Source organism: Bos indicus, chromosome 24, assembly GCF_029378745.1.
Source record: "Bos indicus isolate NIAB-ARS_2022 breed Sahiwal x Tharparkar chromosome 24, NIAB-ARS_B.indTharparkar_mat_pri_1.0, whole genome shotgun sequence".
NCBI lineage: Eukaryota > Metazoa > Chordata > Mammalia > Artiodactyla > Bovidae > Bos > Bos indicus.
The window spans coordinates 61,229,688-61,250,322 of NC_091783.1; the positions used below are offsets into that span (position 1 = coordinate 61,229,688).

At 45.4% G+C, this 20,635-nt stretch overlaps 1 protein-coding gene across 3 annotated transcripts in view; it reads left to right on the plus strand.

The window, feature by feature from the left end:
* The first annotated feature begins 18,298 nt into the window (after window positions 1-18,298).
* Window positions 18,299-20,635, plus strand: part of ZCCHC2 (zinc finger CCHC-type containing 2) — a 63,647-nt gene continuing 61,310 nt past the window's right edge. For 2 of the 3 annotated variants that reach the window (XR_011563881.1, XM_070779148.1), the window contains exon 1: window positions 18,299-19,329. Coding sequence is in view for 2 of the 3 variants with exons in the window: in XM_070779148.1 (XP_070635249.1) it covers window positions 18,382-19,329 (948 nt within the window). In the remaining variant the exon portion in view is untranslated. The remainder of the gene's footprint in view (window positions 19,330-20,635) is intronic. The other variant, XM_070779147.1, reaches the window with a different exon arrangement.

The window sequence follows — 20,635 nt, forward strand, 5'->3', positions numbered from 1 at the left end:
TCTTTTTGCTGACTGTGTAGAGCTTCTCCATCTTTGGGTGCAAAGAATATAATCAATCTGGTTTCGGTGTTGACCATCTGGTGATGTCCATGTGTAGAGCCTTCTCTTGTGTTGTTGGAAGAGGGTGTTTGCTATGACCAGCGCGTTCTCTTGGCAAAACTCTGTTAGCCTTTGCCCTGCTTCATTCTTTGCCCAGCTTCATTCTGTACTCCAAGGCCAAATCTGCCTCTTACTCCAGGTATTTCTTGACTTCCTACTTTTGCATTCCAGTCCCCTATAATGAAAAGGACATCTTTTTTGGGTGTTAGTTCCAAAAGGTCTTGTAGATCTTCATAGCACCGTTTGGCTTCAGCTTCTTCAGGGTTACTGGTTGGGGCATACACTTGGATTACTGTGGTATCGAATGGTTTGCCTTGGAAACGAACAGAGATCATTCTGTCATTTTTGAGATTGCATCTGAGATGTCTGAGAGTCCTGAGAGTCTATATTGAATCTCGGCTGGCATGAATTGTTATCCCTATTTTCACAGATGAGTAAACTGAGACTCAGAGAGGTTAAATGACTTCAGCAAGGTCACAAGCTGGTGACAAGTTTCATTTTTAGTCTAAATGTAACCTAGGAAAACTTAAGACATTCATTTCTTTTACTTTTGGTAATACTGGCTCATGTATAGTTACCTGCTAGAACTCTGTTAAGATCAGGAATTCTTTTTTTTTTTTTTTTTAATAGCTTTGCTGGCTAAGTTTCAGTTTCGTTTCACTTTCTATCGTTTAGGTTTCAGTTCTGTTCTCAGAATATTCTCTTTTCCTTTGTAGTGATCTGATCCTGTTTATTATAATTGCACCTTTGTGCCCTTGAACTTAATTAAGACACAACAGTTATTCTATGGCAGATATTCCTAAACAAAGAGTTGCAACAGATTTAAAGCTTAGTACCATGCACATTTATTCTAACCCTGAGAAAAATGCATCTTCTTTACTAATACCATAAATTGACCCACTAGCTGCTTTGGTATCTATGCATTCATGGCTTAACTTGTCCCATCTGTACATTCCTTGATGTGAAAAGGCCACCCAGAATCCCTGCCACCCTAATCAGTCTATGGTGAATGAACCATAGCCGGGGTTTCTGCCTTTGCCAGAAAAAGAACATAAGGAGAACTTCCTGAACTTGCTGGTATTCTGGCCACAAAGTGGAGGAAAGCGCGTCTGCTCTTCCTCATTCACAGCTTATCCTCAAATCTGTCCAAGCCAAACAGCCCAGGGGCTCCGCCGGACAGAGTATGAGGAAACAACTCAAAATAGTGACCGCCTGCTTAGAAAGTTCTTCAGACTTGACAGCACTTAAGGAAAAAACAGTTCGGACTTCTACTGAAATCACCACACATACTGCAGACACTGAATCACTAAGGTTTTTAAACTTTAAAAAGTTTCTGCTTTAAACTTAAACCCTTGATGGCCCTGTATTTGGAAGTACATTGTTTTCCTCTCCAAAATTAGTGCATGCTCCATTTTGACAACGTGGAAAACAGGAAAAAGTAGGAGGAGAAAAAAATTCAAATTTCAATTTCACCTTTGAAAGAGAACTCCTCAATATTTTGGGGTATTCTCTATTTCTTTTTTTCACTCGTATTTTTTGGTGTCTTATTCTGACTATGCTACATATAAAATTTTATATGTATATATGTATACATATATATGTATATTATCTATATATATATTTATATATGTATACTGTTTTTTTTTTTTTTTTCACTTAACTTTATATTATAGCATTTGTCTGTGTTGGTACAAATTTTACCAACCCCATTTTTAGTTGATTACATAATATTCTCACTGGCTCAATGGACACGAACCTGGGCAAACTCCAGGAGATAGTGCAGGACAGGGGAGCCTGGCGTGCTTCAGTCTATGGGGCTGCAAAGAGTCAGACATGACTGAGCAGCTGAACAACAGCAACCACAATATCCTCTCATTTGTATATAATGCATTTATCCATTTACTTATTTTTATACATTAATATTACAAATTATTCTATTATGAATATGTTTACATATAAACTGCATACCTGTGCATGGGTGCTCAGTCGTGTCTAACTCTTTTGTGACCCCATGGACTGTGGCCCACCAACTTCCCTTGTAGCTCAGTTCGTAAAGAGTCTGCCTGCAATGCTGGAGACCCAGGTTCCATCCCTGGGTTGGGAAGATCCTCTGGAGAAGGAAATGGCAACCCACTCCAGTATTCTTGCCTGGAGAATCCCAGGGACAGAGGAGCCTGGTGGGCTACTGTTCATGGGGTCACAAGAGTTGGACACGAGTTAGTGACTAAACCACCACACATATGTAAAGGTTACTTTTTTTTTTTTTAAGAAATTATTTCCTTAGGAATTGTTCTCAGCAACAGGTATAATAAGGCACTCCCTGTCTGCAGGTTCCACATGCACAATTCAACCGACCCCCTCAATCAAAAACATTCAGAAAAAATAAATTCCAGAAAGTTCCAAAAAAGTAAAATTTGAATTTGCCATAGGCAACTGTCTACATAGAATTAACATTGCATTGAGGCTTCCCTCAGCTCAGTCAGTAAAGAATCTTCCTTCAATGCAGGAGATTCCTGGGTTGGGAAGATCCTCTGGGGAAGGAAATAGCAACCCACTCCAGTATTCTTGCCTGGAGAATTCCATGGACAGAGAAGCCTGGCGGACTACAGCCTGTGAGGTCACAAGAGTCAGACACGACTGAGCGACTAAGCATGCATAGCACACAGCACTGCGTTAGGTATTCTAAGGGTTTAGAGGTGGCTCAAATGGTGAACAGTGCAGGAAACCTGGGTTTGATCCCTGGGTCGGGACACTCCCCTGGAGAAGAGAATGGCAACCCAATCCCAGTATTCTTGCCTGGGAAATCCCATGGACAGAGGAGCCTGGTGGGCTACAGTCCATGGGGTCACGAAGAGTCAGACATGACTGAGCAACTAACACTTTCACTTTCTTTGCAGAGGTGATTTAAAGTATATGAGAGGGTATACATAGGTTATAGGCAAACAGTGTGCCATTTTATATAAGGGAATTGGGCATTCTGAGATTTTTAGTATCCGATAGCATTCTGGAACCTGTCCTAAATGGGACAAAAAATATTAAGATTCTTGGCACATATTGTCAAGTTGCTTTACAAAATGATTGTAGTAGTTTACACTCTCAAGCAACCCATTTGATGTCAATATTCCTAGCAAAATAAACTACTTAAAATTGTTTAAGGCAAATAATCCCTTAAAAGAAGTTTGCCCCGTATCTAATGTCTACAAAAATGTCCTTTATTTTACCTATGCCTTTGAAAGGTTTTTTAGCAGTTCACTAATTTGAAGAAGCACAAGCTGGAATCAAGATTGCCGGGAGAAATATCAATAACCTCAGATATGCAGATGACACCACCCTATGGCAGAAAGTGAAGAAGAACTAAAGAACACCTTGATGAAAGTGAAAGACGAGAGTGAAAACATTGGCGTAAAGCTCAACATTCAGAAAACTAAGATCATGGCATCTGGTCCCATCATTCCATGGCAAATAGACGGGGAAACAGTGGAAACAGTGGCTGACTTTATGTTTTTGGGCTCCAAAATCACTGCAGATGGTGATTGCAGCCATGAAATTAAAAGATGCTTACTCCTTGGAAGGAAAGTTATGACCAACCTAGATAGCATATTAAAAAGCAGAAACATTACTTTGCCAACAAAGGTCCATCTAGTCAAGGCTATGGTTTTTCCAGTAGTCATGTATGGATGTGAGAGTTGGACTATAAAGAAAGCTGAGCACCAGCACCATCAAAGAATTGATGTTTTTGAACTGTGGTGTTGAAGAAGACTCTTGAGAGTCCCTTGGACTGCAAGGAGATCCAACCAGTCCATCCTAAAGGAGACCAGTCCTGAATATTCATTGGAAAGACTAATGTTGAAGCTGAGACTCCAATACTTTGGCCACCTGATGCGAAGAGCTGACTCATTGGAAAAGACCCTGATTCTGGGAAAGATTGAGGGCAGGAGGAGAAGGGGATGACAGAGGATGAGATGGTTGGATGGCATCACCGGCTCAATGGACATGAGTTTGGGTGGACTTTGGGAGTTGGTGATGGACAGGGAGGCCTGGCATGCTGTGGTTCATGGGGTCGCAAAGAGTCGGACACAACTGAGCAACTGAACTGAACTGAATGTGACTGTATTTGAATTTAAAAATCAAGCTTTAATCAATTTATGTATGTGACAGACATAAAGTGGCAAATAAATCTGGTCCATGTCCCACTGGATAGACAAGAATTACCTACAGAAATAGAGGGGGAGGGACCTCCCTGGGGTCCAGCGGCTAAGGTTTGGAGTTCCCAGTGCAGGGCCCAGGTCCAGTCCCTGGTCCAGGATGGAAATGAGACTCGACAGGAAGACATGGTGAGCCATTTCGCTCTGGAACTGGTGTCATCTTACACCAAAGGATGGTGAGCCCTAGAGAAGTACTGTCAAATTGCTTTACAAAATGATTGTAGTAGTTTGGAGGGCCTTCTAGACTGGGGAAACAGGATTTGCAAAGAAGGCTTGTCATAATAGGAAATGAGAAGACAGTTGGCTATAATTAACAAGTGATGGAAGCTACATTTGTACACTAAATTCTGATGTTCCATCCCTTGATTTGTGTTCAAAGAAGTCAGTCCACGGAAACACACCTGATTTTAGAGCTAGAAGAGACCTTAGCTCAGCCCAATATCTCTCCTATTCTATATTTTTCAAAGGAGGAAGTGGAAAAGAGTGAAGGATTGGAAGGTTTACATCCTAATTCCTAGGACAGTGCTCTTTCTATGGCGTCCTACACTCAGGCGTACACACCAGATGAAAATCTGACAGAGCCCAGGTTTATTTATTGCCTTATATTTACATGTTTAAACACACATATACACATGGCATTCTTACAGAGCCTGGGAAAATAAATGGGGGGAAGGGTCCCAAGTAGGCATGATTATATAGATGTGAAGAGGAGACTGAGTTTTGAAAAACTTTTAAGTTTAGTTTCATACCTGTATTAGACTGTTTTGTGTGGAATGATTAAATGGTATAACTAACTATTGGAACTATTGATGTCTTGCATACTTAAGTATCTTTAAAGAAAATCTAAAAATATATCCACCATACAAATTAACCTTTTCCTTTAACTCTTTTGGGCCATCTGCCCAGCTTGTGCGATCTTCTTTCCCCAATCAGGGATCAAACCCGTACCCCCTGAAGGGGAAGCCTGGAGTCCTAACCACTGGACAACCAGGGAATTCCCTTCCTTGAAGTCTCAATAGAAGTCACTCTGCTAAATTTTTTGAGGAATGGAGTAAGTAATAAGATTGAGGGTGTAGCCCCAAGTAATTCACAATTTAACTGAGAAAATAAGATTTAGAAGCATGTATCTACAAGAGTGCAAAACTATTTGATGTAGATAACTTTTACTCATCTTCTATTACCTGATCAGTGTCTTAGAGAGAGTAGGTACTCCATAAATATTTGCTGAACAAATAAATGAAGGAAGGAGAAAAGACCACTTCCAGGTGAGATGGCCATGGGCGAGTCCCTGAAAGAGGGAAGGTTTGCGCTTGGTCCTTGAGAGTGTTTAAGATTGAGAAGAATTAGGAGATAAGATGCTCCACAGACAGGAAGTGAGGCAGAGCTCTCATGTGCCTGTTCTCAGCAGTTTTTTAGATGAGTGTGCTTTCTGATCACTAAAAACTAACATTCCAAAATAGATCAACGTGATATAACCAGGCATGTGAACACACAAATAGTGTAATATCAACAGTACACCTCACCAAGAGGTAAGCTTTAGGGCTAGGGGAGATAATGTATTTTAAAATACAGAAAAAAGAAAGAAAAGAAACAAACAAAAAAAAAGAAACAAAAACACACCTTAAAACTTTTCCTCAATTAAATTGCTATGAACTAGAACAGTCTGTAATGGAAAATATACCATTTCCTGCACAGTCTAAGGGATAGTAATGATCAGTGATCACATAGTCACAAAATACTGCTGGATGCTGACTCTCTCTGAGTATAAAAGTCACTTCGGTTCAGTTCTGTATGACTGCACAGGGCAAAGGTGTTACAAATATGCACAGATCAGATCGCTCACTGCACACACTACCTTTGCTCCAAATAACCCTTTGCGCCTTTTACCCAGTGAAAGAATTAGCCCTAGTTCCCAAAGTATAAAGGGTTTCTTTCCTCTTTGAAGAATTTTAAACTCTAAGAAAAGACACGTACTGTTTATAGATCCAGGACACAGGTAAAGAGTTTTTGTTATAATATTTTTCCTCCACTGAAAGCATTTACGCTATTTTGAGTGAAAGGGGGTTACTAGTTATTTAATCTAAATCCTGAAAGTTGTTTCTACATGTATGTAGATATATGATAACCCAATGTAAAGGAGATGGGAAGTGTTTCCAGTCTCTAAATGGTAAATGAATCTGCATGTTACAAGATAAATGAAACTTTATGTGAACCTGAGCAGTGGTAAGTCAACCTATATATAACAAGGTTTCTGCATTTGGCAGGATGGGGAAACAGTAACTGAAGTAGAATGGCAAGTTAAGGGTGTATATTGCACCCCTATAGTAGAACTGGGGGTGGGAGGCGGGGCACGGTGCTGAGACAGGGGCATGATTGCCAGGGTGACTCAGGGAGAAGCACTGCAAATCTTTTTCCCAAAAGTCAACATTGAAATTGGACATAACTGTCCAAAAACAACCATCTCAATATTCTCTAAATACAAAAAGCTGAGTCAAGTTTATTTGAGACAAGTACTGAATTTCAGTAAGATCAGTGAGGTCTGTGGCAGTTTAGTGGAGGCTCCCCATCCACCCCCGTCCTCGGCTACAGTTCTACTCAGTTCTACTCAGGCTGAGGATGGGACGAGAGGCAGCTGCCCGCACAGGGCAGTATCCAGCAACGTAGAGAAAGGATGATACAGTAGGGCCAAGCGGGGTTTATCCAGAGAACACCAGATTGGTTCAAGATCTCAATGTCATTTAATATAATGCCCCATACAATAGAATCAAGTACATAAAACACATGACCACCTCAAAAAGACCCAGAAAAAGCATAGGACAAAATCCATGTCTATCCATGTTTATCTATTCATGATAAAACAAAGAAACAAAAAAACCCCGACTCTCACCAAACAAGGACTAGAAAGGAATTTCTGCAATCTATCAGAGGGCCTTTGTGAAAAGTGCACAACTAACTTCATACTCAATGACCAAAGTCTGAATTTTTTCCCACTAAAGTGGGAATAAGGTAAGGATGTCTACCTCACCACTTCTATTCAACACGGTACTAGAAATTCTAGCCAGCGCAAACAAGGAGGAAAAAAAGGCATATGGATCAGAAAGGAAATATAGAACTTGTCTTTATTTAGATTCATGATTATGACGTATTCTGATTCTAAAAATGCACATGCACACAAGTACTAGAATGAACAAGTCAGGAAGGTATGGAATACAAGATCAACCTACAAAAATCAATTTTATTTCCATATATTAGCAATGAACAATTCAAAAACAAAATTAAGAAATCAACATAGTCTTAAGTTAAAAATGCACCCCAGAACCACAATGTATAATATATACACCCTGAACAAATATACACACATATATTTGTGCATACTCAAATCCGTACAATCATGGGAAAATATTGGAAATAAATTGTATAATAGTCACCTATAAGCTTATTTAGTGTTTAATAATACTATTTAGTGTTTTACTTTTAATCCAACTTATTTTATTAATAAAAAATTGAACAGTGAACATGCGTGGCTGTTATAGTCAGGGAACACATGGTAAATTATTCATTATTTAAATGGTGTTGTTCAGTCACCTAGTCGTGTCTGACTCTGCGACCCCATGGACTGCAGCATGCCAAGCCTCACCATCTCCTGGAGTTTGCCCAAGTTAGTGTTCATTGCATCAGTGATGCCATCCAGCCATCTCATCCTCTGATGCCCTCTTTTTCTGCCCTCAATCTTTCCCAGCATCAGAGACTTTTCCAATGAGTTGTCTGTTCATATTAGATGACCAAAATACTGGAGCTTCAGCTTCACCATCAGTCCTTCCAGTGAGTATTCAGGGTTGATCTCCCTTAAGATTGACTGGTTTGTTCTCCTTGCTGTCCAAGGGACTTTCAGGAGTCTTCTCCAGCACCACAGTTCAAAGGCATCAATTCTTTGGCATTCTGCCTTCTTTACGGTCCAGCTCTCACAACCAAACATGACCACTGGGAAGACCACAGCCTTGACTATACGGACCTTTGTCGGCAGAGCAGCATCTCTGCTTTTCAGCACGCTGTCCAGGTTTGCCATCGCTTTCCTGCCAGGAAGCAATCGTCTTATGATTTCATGGCTGCAGTTACCGTCCACAGTGGATTTGGAACCCAAGAAGGGGAAATCTGCCGCTACTTGCAACTTTTCCCCTTCTATTTGCCACGCAGTAATGGAGGCGGACACCATGATCCTAGTTTTTTTTAATACTTAGTCTTAAACTGGCTTTTTCATTCTCCTTCTTCACCCTTATCAAGAGGCTCTTTAGTTCTTCTTCTCTTACAATGGTTGAAAACACTGTCGGGTGGCCAATCAGGATTTGAATCCTGTCTCAGTCACCTTCTAACACGAGACCTTGAGAAAATATCTTAACCTTCTAGTCTCAGTTGCCTCATCTATAAAATGGCATATATCTGAAGAATGTTATGGAGATTAATAGAAACTTTGTATAAAGTGGTTAATAGAATAGCACAGTGCTTGTTCAGTCACTAAGTCATGTCTGACTCTTTGCGACCCTATGAACCATAGACTGCCAGTCTCCTCCATCCATGGGGATTTTCCAGTCAAGAACACTGGAGTGAGTTGCCATTTCCTTCTGCTGGGGATCTTCCCAAACAAAGAATCACACCTGTGTCCCTTGCCTCAGAAGGCGGATTCTTTACCACTGATCCAGCAGGGAAGAAGCCCCAGTAGAACAGCACATGATTCAATTATATTCAATTCAATAAATGGTCTTTATTACTGTTGTTGTAGTTCTGCTTAGAGAGACTTATTATACTTTGCTGTTGGGACATGATTTTTTTCTCCTGGCTATTATTTCTTTGCTCTGCCTGACTTTTTCAAGTAATTATTAATATGATAGGGAACACACTGGCCAATAGAATTAGGTGCCGTTGCAGATAACCATGGTAACTCTTCACATTACTGTAGCAGCTCTGTGTTTCACTCATTCCAGTCTTAAAGTCACTGCTCAGGTTCACAGGAGGATGTGCCAGAAGTGAGCTCTGATGCAGATGCTGCCAGAGCGTCCCAGGGAGGGATCAGAGCTAGGGTGGACCTGTAGTTCGGTCTCCTTTCTTGCCCCGGATGGTTACAGCTGGTGAGAACTTGCAGCCAGAGGGCTAGTCGTAGAGCAGAAAGGGTGCTGGGGAGGGATGTTAAGAACTTGATGGTGTGTCTGTGAATCTTAATGTAGCACCCTGCAGTCACTTCCTCCAATACGGCTGACTGCCTGAGCCACCAGTTGCAGCCCAAGGCTCTTCAGAGGTTAGAAGTCAAGGAACAGGAATATAGTCAAATATTTCTATCATTTCTAATCCTTCTATTATTATCACCCAAAGCAGATAAAACTGAAATGGTTCTGTAGGTTATCCAAATTTCAATAGCAACGATGGCATACATCATAAGCTCACTAATCTTACACAAGCACAGTTAGATCTGAGAAAGTGATAATGAATATTTTACAGAAAAAGCTTACATTTCTATAAAATAAAACTGTTCTTATGCCTTTTTAAATAGTGAGATATGAGACTTATGATGGAAAAAAAGCTTTAAAGTTGTAAATGTTGATGGAACATTTAAAATACAAATTGCATTCAAAAAATTTTTTTGACTTGAGATTTAAGAGCAAAATAAATATTTTGGAATATTTCAAGTAAGACTATAAAACCAGTGTTCTGATGTACAGATATGCTCTGAGATAAATATGGCAAGGATATTGTTCAATTTAGGTTATATTTGCTTAACTAGTATCCACATAGTTTCATCATAATCAGTTGGAAAATTGCTAAATAAAACAAATATTTTTCTACATTGTAAACAAATTGGTTGGTTTTTAACTGAGTAGTATTGAAATGAACTCTTGAGAGTCCCTTGGACTGCAAGATCAAACCAGTCAATCCAACAGGAAATCAACCCTGAATACCTATTGGAAGGACTGATGCTGAAGCTCCAGTGCTTTGAACACGTGAAGAGAAGAGCTGACTCACTGGAAAGGATCCTGATGCGGGAAAGATTGAAGGCAGGAGGAAAAGAGGATGACAGGGAACAAGATGGTTAGATAGCATCACTGATTCAATGGATGAATTGGAGCAAATTCTGAGAGACAGGGAAGGACAGGGGAGCCTGGTGTGTTGCAGTCCAGGGGTCGCAGAGTCAGATGTGACTCTGCAGCTGAACAATAACAACACAAAATGAACTAAAGAAATGTATCATTTATTTTAGCAAAATTTAAACTTAATTTTTGTTTCTAAAGTAAATTTTTTAACGTTATATAAAAGGGTAAGAATGGCAGGGTGTTCAAGTCACCATATCTAGGCCAGAATCCAAGAAATCGATGATATTTATTTGCTTAATATTGATAAGATTCAGGGGGAGTGCCTCCTTTAACCAAGCTTACCAGGTGCTGGTAAACCAGACTGTCGCTCTGTTCACTTTAATGCGGGGTACTCCTTTCTTGGCAGCGAGTTCTGTGTCTCCATTTTCCAGGGTATTTTGCTTCCCAGCACTGAATCAATGGGAGACCGAATTGTTAATCAAAATCACCTTGTGAAAGTTGCTTATCAGAATCACAGTGAGAGAACCTCTTGGTCTCAGAGACTTTTTGTAAGGATGGGCGAAAAGCCCAAAGAACTAAGTCTTCTCCGGGACAGAGTCTCTTTCTATTGATGGAAAAGTCATATATACTGGATACGATTGCTACTGATATTGAAAGTTCTGCACCAGCTTTAACAAATACATGTGCTAAGTACTAAGTCACTTCAGTTGTGTCTGACTCTTTGAGACCCCATGGACTGCAGCCCACCAGGCTCCTCTGTCCATGGGATTCTCTAGGCAAGAACACTGGAGTGGGTTGCCATTTCCTTCCCTAGGGGATCTTCCCAATCCAGGGATTGAACCCTGGTCTCTTCTGTCTCCTGCACTGGCAGGCAGATTCTTTACCACTACTATCACCCGGGAAGCTCATTTCCCTTATTTTGAGATTACGAGCAGCCCTCTTGAATCATGTTCGAAAGAAGGCAGATGATACCACGTAATTAACTAATTAAGATTAATCATAATACACTCCACACCGAAAACCATCCTCCTCCTGCTTCCTCCTGACTCTATGTAGTTCGGTCCAGTGTGATTGCTTTGCACTCTTCTTCAGGAATGTTTGTCTAAAGATGACCTTGCTGGCCTTTGGCTGTGCCCCAGGTTTCCTTCAGAACGCACTGATAGACTGACTCTGAGGACACCTCATGACTCTGCAAGCCATTTTGAGTTGATTCTAACCAGCTTCACTCTCCAATTTTTTGAAAGATCAACATACTGAGGTAACAAATTCAGAAAAACCATTCTCTGTTAAGTTTCTGTGTTCCTTTTACAAATCTTATTATTCTATTTTAGATATAGTTTTAAAGGGACTTTAATGTTTTGTCCCATTGACAAAACCAGTTAATTAGGCAACTTTAAGTGTGCTGAACTCCATTCATAAGTTTAGCAAATTTTTTTGTTTACTCATCCTATGGATGTATATTTGCAATTGCTGTTTTTTTTTTTTTTTTCAAATAAAGTAGGTGAAATTTTACAATGTTCACCTATATACCCTTCACCTAGATTGGTCTGTTGTTGATATTTTGTCACGTTTGCTTCATTTTTCTATATACAATTTAAAAAAAAATTAAGTTGTAGGTATGATGACATTTCTACCTTCAGTACTTTGGCATGAACCAACTGAAAACATTTTTCTATACAATTACAATGTCATTATCTCACCCCAAAAAGTTAGCATTGATACAGTAACCATATCTAATAAGAAGTCCATATTCAAATTTATCTAATTGTTCCCAGAATGTCTTTTTGAGTTTTTTATTTTTTTAAATCATGATCCCATCATAGATCGTGAATTGCATTTGGTTGTTACGTCTATCTAGTTTTCTTTAGGATACAGCAGTACCTGCCTGGGTTTGCTTTCATGACATTGATATTGTGGGTGATTCAGGCCAGTGTCTTCTGTGAACAGTGAGTGTTAGTCATGCAGTCAAGTTAGACTCTGCAACGCTATAGACTGAAGCCCACCAGGCTCCTCTGTCCATGGAATTCTCCAGCCAAGAAGACTGCAGTGGGTAGCCATTCCCTTCTCCAGGGGGTCTTCCTGACCTAGGGATCGAACCCAGGTCGAACCCCAGTCTTCTGCATTGCAGGCAGATTCTTTACCATCTGAGCCACCAGGGAAGCCTGGTGGTGTCTATAAGGTCCCCCAGTCCAGATTTTGTCTCATTTCCCCATGATTGGATTCAGTGTAGACATTTTGGGAAGAATACCGCAAATAGTGTTTACTTTCCATGACATCCATGCCACGAGGAGTGATGTTGGGCGGTCTCGTTATTGATGATGCTGATCGTGACCACGAGGTCAAGGTGGCAGCCATCAGACCTTCAGTGGAAAAGTACCGTTCTTCCCTTTTAATTAAGTAAGGTGTTATTTTGAGGACCTGCGAATGTTTTGCTTCCTAACAACTTTGCACCTAGTGGTGCAAATACCTGGATCAGTTATTGCTTTCGGTGGTTGCAAAACAATACTGTCCATCTAGGGCTTCCCTGGTGGCTCAGTAGTAAAGAACCCATCTGCCAATGCAGGAGACGTGAATTCAATCCCTGGATCAGGAAGATCCCCTGGAGAATGAAATGGCAACCCACTCCAGTATTCTTGCCTGGGAAATCCCATGGACAGAGGAGCTTTGTGGGCTCACCAATAATATGATGTTACCCTATAAGAAGTCATAAATTCAGCAAATTCTATTCCAGAGAAAACTGCGGGAGCAGAGGTTATTTTTCTATCTAGCAAGTCAACCTTCCAGGAATTCAGTTCTACCTTTCCACAGGTCCCTTGAAGGCAGTGTTCTGTTTTTTCTTTTTTGGTGGGGTTGGGAGAGGGACTTCCCTCATAGCTCAGTTGGTAAAGAATCCGCCTGCAACGCAGGAGATCCCAGTTCGATTCCTGGGCCATGAAGATCCACTGGAGAAGGGATAGGCTACCCACTCCAGTATGCTTAGGCTTCCCTTGTGGCTCAGCTGGTGAAGAATCCGCCTGTAATGTGAGAGACCTGGGTTTGATCCCTGGGTTGGGAAGATCCCCTGGAGAAGGGAAAAGCTGCCCACTCCAGTATTCTGGCCTGGAGGATCCCATGGACTACATGGGATCAGAAAGAGCTGGACACAACTGAGTGACTCTCACTTGACTTCACTGGGGGAGGGACAGCCCTTGCCTTTTTGAGCGATTGGGCAAAGGGTCTATTTGCCAAGTTACCAAAGAACCACACGAGTGCCTCAGGTCATCCAGTTCCTTAATTTCTAACACAAATCAGCAGCCTGAGGATTTTCCAAACCAAGCCACTTTAAAATAAAATTTATGTCTGGACAGGCCCCAAAGATGGTTGGATTTCAGGGTTTCTTCAAAAGTTTTGATGTACAAGTGGGAGAACTTAGGCCACCTGGTCAATCTAAGGTCCTAAGAAGCTGACAAGTGGAACCGTAACTCCAGGGAGACTCCGAATTCTACCCAATGCTGGTCTTCGAGAAAAGGTATCATACACCCTGTGTTGGGCATGGACTTCCAGCTGTCACAGCATCAACACTGAGGATTTCTTTTTATCTCAAATCTGTCATATTGGGTATTTTTTATAAACCTTACCAAAAGCTTATCCTTTTAAATATGCACTAATTTTTTCCCTTAAGTCAAATGTCAATGATTTACCCGTGTTGCTTGCAAGACCTATAGACCAGCTTAACTGTCATCTCTAAAGACAATTTAATATTTAATCTCTTAAATGCGTGATGTAACAAAAGGAAAACATGTAACCTAACTAAACAGAAGTTTGTTTTTGAGGTGCCTTAAAGCCATGACAACTTATGTGATCAGAACAACAGATTGTGAGTGTACCGACATGGGACGCATGGTGGGTGGCTTCCCCAGCACCCACGTTTCCTTCTTTCCAACAGCCCTAGGCTTCTTTTGGGTGATCCGCATGGTTCCGAAGAAGCTTCCTCCACTTCTCTGGTTCCACGACTGATCAGGAACAGACATGTAACCTCAGCCAGTTCAGTTAGAAGAACTCTCAGGACGAGCCTGGCAATGTTGGAACGCCGATGTTTTCTCTTCCTTGCTAGAGATGAAAGGGGTTCAGGTGACCCCAGGAGCTGGGAGTGGTTACTTTTGGTTCCTGGAGCATTATCCATTCATTGTTTGCTCAACAAACATTTAGTAACCACCACTGAGTGCCAGATGTGAAAATAGAAAACTGAATACGACATGGCCACTGACGTTACGGTGCTTATACTGTAGGGGAGGAGACGGGAAGGCATAAAGGGCGGGGGGCAAAGCAGCCAGAATTCACGAAAACAGAGAGCACAGATTCCTGGTATGGATCCACTTAGCTGTCGCAGGATGCCACCTGAGGTATCCCCAGATGGCAGAAGTGGCTGTATCTGGGCATTCTGTATGTGGGGTTGATACCTTTTCAGTCTGCCTTGAACCATCCAGTTAACTGTGGTTTTAGTGAAATTTCTTGCAGTAACCCAATTGCAAAAGCATTGCAAAGTTTCCTCAATCTTCAACCACTGGCTGGTGTCTTAATCCAAAGTATAACCTTAACTAGAAACCAGTTTTCTGGGTACATATAAATATTTGGACAATAATGTCAGTACGTCATATTTCATTATTAATGAGGCAAATAAATCAGAGTATTTTTTTCTTTTTTGGCCAAGCAGTGGCATGTGGGCTCTTAGTTCCCCAAACAGGGATTGAACCCATGCCTTCTACTCATTGTCTTAACCACTGGACCACCACAGAAGTCCCAAAACAAAGAAACAAAGTATATTAAATATTCATTAAATATCATCTAGGAACAAGACACAATAGCACTTTATGTCCTTAAAGATGTCTTTTATAGGATATATTCCTCTGAAAGATCTGGATACAAACACATAACCACTATTACCACAGTAATATTATTTGGCCCATCTAAATGATTATATAGGGAATATATATATAAATATATATTTGAGAGGTATTGGGCGCAGGAGGAGAAGGGGATGACAGAGGATGAGATGGCTGGATGGCATCACCGACTTGATGGCCGTGAGTCTGAGTGAACTCCGGGAGTTGGTGATGGACAGGGAGGCCTGTCGTGCTGCAATTCATGGGGTCGCAAAGAGTCAGACACGACTGAGGGACTGAACTGAACTGAACTGATAAAATATATATATAATTAAATATAAAACACTAGAGAATCTAGAACAAGTGTTCCCAATAGGTAGGCCCTGGTGGGAGGAATACCTTCCCGGGATGTCATATTAGAATTATCTGGATAGTTTTTTTTTTTTCCCCAATAAATGCACCTACACCTCATCCTGGGATTTACATCTGGGCTCCTCCCTGTTGTAATACATCACTCTATTTTTTTTTTACAAACTACTTCATTATTTTTTAAAACTTTATTTTTGGCTGCGCTGGGTCTTCGTTGCTGTGCCTGAGCTTTCTCTAGTTGCACCAGCAGGGGTTACGCTGTAGTTGCGCTACGTGGGCTTCTCATCGTCGGGGAGGGCTGCTTCTCTTGCTGCAGAGCATGGGCTAAGTGCACGGGCTCAGCAGTTTAGACTGGACGGCTTAGTTGCTGCGCCCCATATGTGGAGTCTTCCCAGACCAGGGGTTGAATCTGTGTCCCCTGCATTGACAGGTGGATTCTTAACCACTGGACCCCCAGGGAAGTCCCTAGTACATCACTCTTCACTGAAGATGTATTCTCACTACAGGGTGGGAAAAAAACACTGTAGCTGGCTCTAATGAGCAGCGGCATGGAGAGAGCTCTGCAACAATGTACTGGGGCGTAAGTAGCAAACCGTCCAGCCAATGGATGATAACCAGAAGCATTAAAGCACAGTGCATGTTGTTGCATTTTCTAATATGGGCCAAAGATAGAAGAACACAAGTAATCATTACTGATTATAAATCTGAACTCAGACCCAAATTTATGGATCAAGTATTACGGAGAGTTCATACCAAATGGCTTCTTGTTGCCAAGGAAAATGTAAAGACCATATGCCTGGATCACATGTAAAAATCATCTCCAAGGGTCTAGACAGGTGACTCACTATGGACCTGTGAATATCTAGCAAGGTTATTATTGGTTGCCTGAAGTATGTCACCCTAAGCTTCACAAATGATAAGACAGAAAATTCCAAGACACTTGAAGTTGACAGCAAAGGGGCAAGGATTGTAATAAATGTTCCTGCAAAGTTTTCTCCTGATCATGATTTTAGACGACACCTAAAGAACACAAGGAAATAGCAAAGTACAGGAAGAATGGCTTTTATATATTTGACATCTTCTCAAGTGTGTTGACAACTGAGCGACTTCACTTTCATGCATTGGAGAAGGAAATGGCAACCTACTCCAGTGTTCTTGCCTGGAGAATACCAGGGACAAGGGAGCCTGGTGGGCTACCGTCTATGGGGTCGCACAGAGTCGGACACGACTGAAGCGACTTAGCAGCAGTAGCAGCAAGTGTGTTGAAAACAACTGTCTCCCCATTTTATCGCTGAAGCTGATTCAGGCTTAAGTTCAACCTTTTATTGAATTATAAATTAGCTTCTTAGGGCATAAAATTGTAAAGAGGGCTCAGCATATGGTCTACCAACAGATGTTCAAATATTTTCAGGAAGAGATTCGGAAAAAGTGATTCTTTTTTTTTTTTTTTACATCCTGCCATTACACAGCTGTAGTAGGACTTCCTAATTTAAAACCTGAAGGGTTTTTTAGTCCCACCTTTTAAAAATTAACCCTCAAAAGATCCAGCTGGGTGTTATATTATAAACTATTTTTTTTAAAGCAACAGTGAGAGCAAGAAAGATCTTCCAACCTTAAAAACGTAACAAAAACTTAAAAAAAAAAAAAAAAAAAGTCAGTTCCTCAAGTCACAGAGAATTTTCAGGGGCACAGGAATTCAAAATGCTAGCGTCAGGCACAGAAACGTCATGTAGCTAATAGGACAGGCCCCCGAAGATGGTGGCTCCACGGGGCTTTGGTAACTGTCGCGGCAATAATTCCCAAAGACCGTTACAGAACGTTGGGCCCGGGGCCGCGGTGCTGCCCGGGTCGGGAGGGCCCTGAGCCCAGGGCCGCCCTCCGCGTGGGCGCCCGCCCGCGGAGCAGACCGGACACGGGGCGGCAGAGCCGCGGCGGCAGGGCCCGCGCACTGACCTCCTGACACCCGCGGAGGTCGGGCCGGCGCGCCCCCTCCAGAGGGAGCCCGGCTCCGGGAAGCGTCCCGCGCGGCCGCGACGGGAGCCGAACGGCGCCAGGGGCGGCGGCCCGCCCGGGGCGGCGGCACTGCGTCGGGAATCAGAAGCCGCGCCGGAGGCCGGAGAAGGTGCGGCCCCCTAACGGGCCCCGCGCCGTGGGCCGCGCGCGGCTCTCGCACGCGGGCCGCCCCCGACCCCGGGTCACCGCCAGACGCCGGGACCGCGCGGGAGCCGCTGGCAGGGAAGGCGGCCGCAGGGCGGTTAGGCGTGGCCTCCCGGAGGGGGCGTGCCTTGGGGGCGGGGAGACTCGCGCAACCAGCCGTTCGGGCTGCTGATTGGCTGAAGCGCCTGCGCGGAGCCCGCAAGCGTCTCCGCCCGCCCGGCCGCTCCTCCTCTTGTCGCCGCCGCCCGGTCCGCATCGGCTCGCGAGGGGACAGCTCAGGCGCCGCCGGCCCGGCCCAGCGCGGACGACCAGAGAGAGGGAGGCGGACGGAGGACACGCTCGCTAGCTTGCTCCCGACCGCGCCCGGGCTCCCAGAGGCTGTGTGGAGCCCAGGGGGGAGGAGCCGCCGCGAGCAGCCCCGCCCCCGGCCGGGGAAGACACCGCCCGCGGCCGCCCGCGCCGGCCGAGACCCGCCCCCGGCCCGGCCCGGCCCCGGCGGCATGGAGGGGCCCTGCTCCTGACGGCTGCCCGCCGCTGCCGCGGCCCCCGCCCCGCCCCCGGCCCCGCCCTCCTGCCCCCGCTCGCATGTCCGCGCCGCTGTAGCCGAGGATGCTGAGGATGAAGCTGCCGCTGAAACCGACGCACCCCGCGGAGCCGCCGCCCGAGGCTGAGGAGCCAGAGGCAGACGCGCGGCCGGGCGCGAAGGCGCCTCCGCGCCGCCGCCGCGACTGCCGCCCCCCGCCGCCGCCGCCGCCGCCTTCGGGCGCGCCGCGGGGCCCCCCGCTGCCGCCGCCGCCGCCGCCGTCTCGGGGGCTCGGGCCGCCTGTTGCTGGCGGGGCGGCGGCGGGGGTGGGCATGCCGGGCGGCGGCGCGGGGCCCGCGGCGGCGGCGCTGCGCGAGCAGGAGCGGGTGTACGAGTGGTTCGGGATGGTGCTGGGCTCAGCGCAGCGTCTGGAGTTTATGTGCGGGCTGCTGGACCTGTGTAACCCGCTGGAGCTGCGCTTCCTCGGCTCGTGCTTGGAGGACCTGGCGCGCAAGGACTACCACTACCTGCGCGACTCGGAGGCCAAGGCCAACGGCCTCTCGGACCCGGGCCCGCTGGCCGACTTCCGAGAGCCCGCCGTGCGCTCGCGCCTGATCGTTTACCTGGCGCTGCTGGGCTCGGAGAACCGCGAGGCCGCCGGCCGCCTGCACCGCCTCCTGCCCCAGGTGGACGCGGTGCTCCGGAGCCTGCGCGCGGCCCGGGGCGAGGGCTCGCGGGGAAGCGCGGAGGACCAGCGCGGTGAGGAGGACGGCGGCGGCGAGGAGGAGGACGCCGAGAAAGACGGCTCCGGCCCGGAAGGCGGCGGCGCCGCGCCCCGGCCGGGCGGCGGGCTGGGGCTCAGGGCCCAGGAGGAACTGCTGCTGCTCTTCACCATGGCCTCGCTGCACCCGGCCTTCTCCTTCCACCAGCGCGTCACCCTGAGGGAGCACCTGGAGAGGCTCCGCGCCGCGCTCCGCGGGGGCCCCGAGGACGTAGAGGCGGCCCCGAGCCACTTGGCCGGCGCCCGGGCCCAGGTAAGGCTCGCCGGCCTCCCGACACCCGCGCGGCGGTCCCCGCGGCCTCCGCGCCCGGCTCCCGGACGCCCCCCTGCCGGGCCGACCCTGACTCCGGCCCCGGACTCATGTGCGTTCGGCCGGGCCGCTCAGCCCCACTCCCCTCACACACACACACACACACACACACCCACACACACACACACACACACACGAGCACCCGCCATAACAGAATGCTCTGGAAGTCTCGTCCCGCCGGGGTTGCCCCGGAAGCCCGGTCTCAGCCCGGCCCTCGGACGCGGGCTCCCGGGACCTTTCGGCCCCGACACCTCCGTCGGGGCTGCGGAGCCCGGGCCGGCCGCCGCCCCGCCGCCTGGTGCTCCGCCCGCGCGTCCCGAGGCCCAGCTCGCCCCCCGGGGGAGGCGGCCCCAGACGCGCTCCCGGCGCGCTCCGCGGTGGCTTGAGGTAAAGCGGGTCGTTGGCTCTTTTGGCTCCTGCTCAGAGAACTTGAGGTTCTCAGAAAAAGAGTCAGAGCTGCGAAATGACTCAAATCAGTTAGGTCTTCGGCCAGGTTGTCTGGGCAGGGAAACGTCCCCTCGGGCGGTTCTGGTGCCCTTTACCCCCGGCTAGTCCGGCTTCTAACGGGTTTGAGTCGTGTCTACACGTTTGGGTCCGGGGATGTTTGTGGGGCCTTTACTGAAAGCATAAATGGTTTCCAAAAAGTTACTGAACGCCAAAATGTAGTAGATGAGACAAAGTAAGTCCCTTGTCGCAAACATGAAAGAAAATTTTATAAGGCCACGAAAGCAATAGTCTAGGCCCAGCATAAAGCCCTTGAGTGTGACAATTTAATGGAGCAAATAGCTTTCATTTAAAGACTGTACAGTAAGTTTATTTTCGTGGTTCACGATTATTTAAAAAGTATTTATTTGGATGCCATGTTTTTCACTTTAGGAGATCTCCAGGATGATATATTGGAAAGGGAGATTTTTTTCATTCCTTGCTTGAAAGTTCTTTCAGCTTATATATCTGCTGTCATTCAGACTAAAACTGGGCATTCTATCTCTGCAATGGCTGTGTGGACTCAATACCCATAGAATCAAAGGAACCTGGGACCTGGAAAGGATTTAGTGATAATCTAGGCTGAGCCCCTCCTTTTAAAAAGGAGGCTTCAGTGAAGTGACTAACCCACTTTAGGACAAACTGTATCAAACTGGGACGTAGTAATACTAGTACCCAGAATTTTGGCGAGCATGAAATATTCCGTGTCTATTTACATAGCATGCAACTGTGTATACTGCACTCTTCAGCCTACTAATTCCAAAAA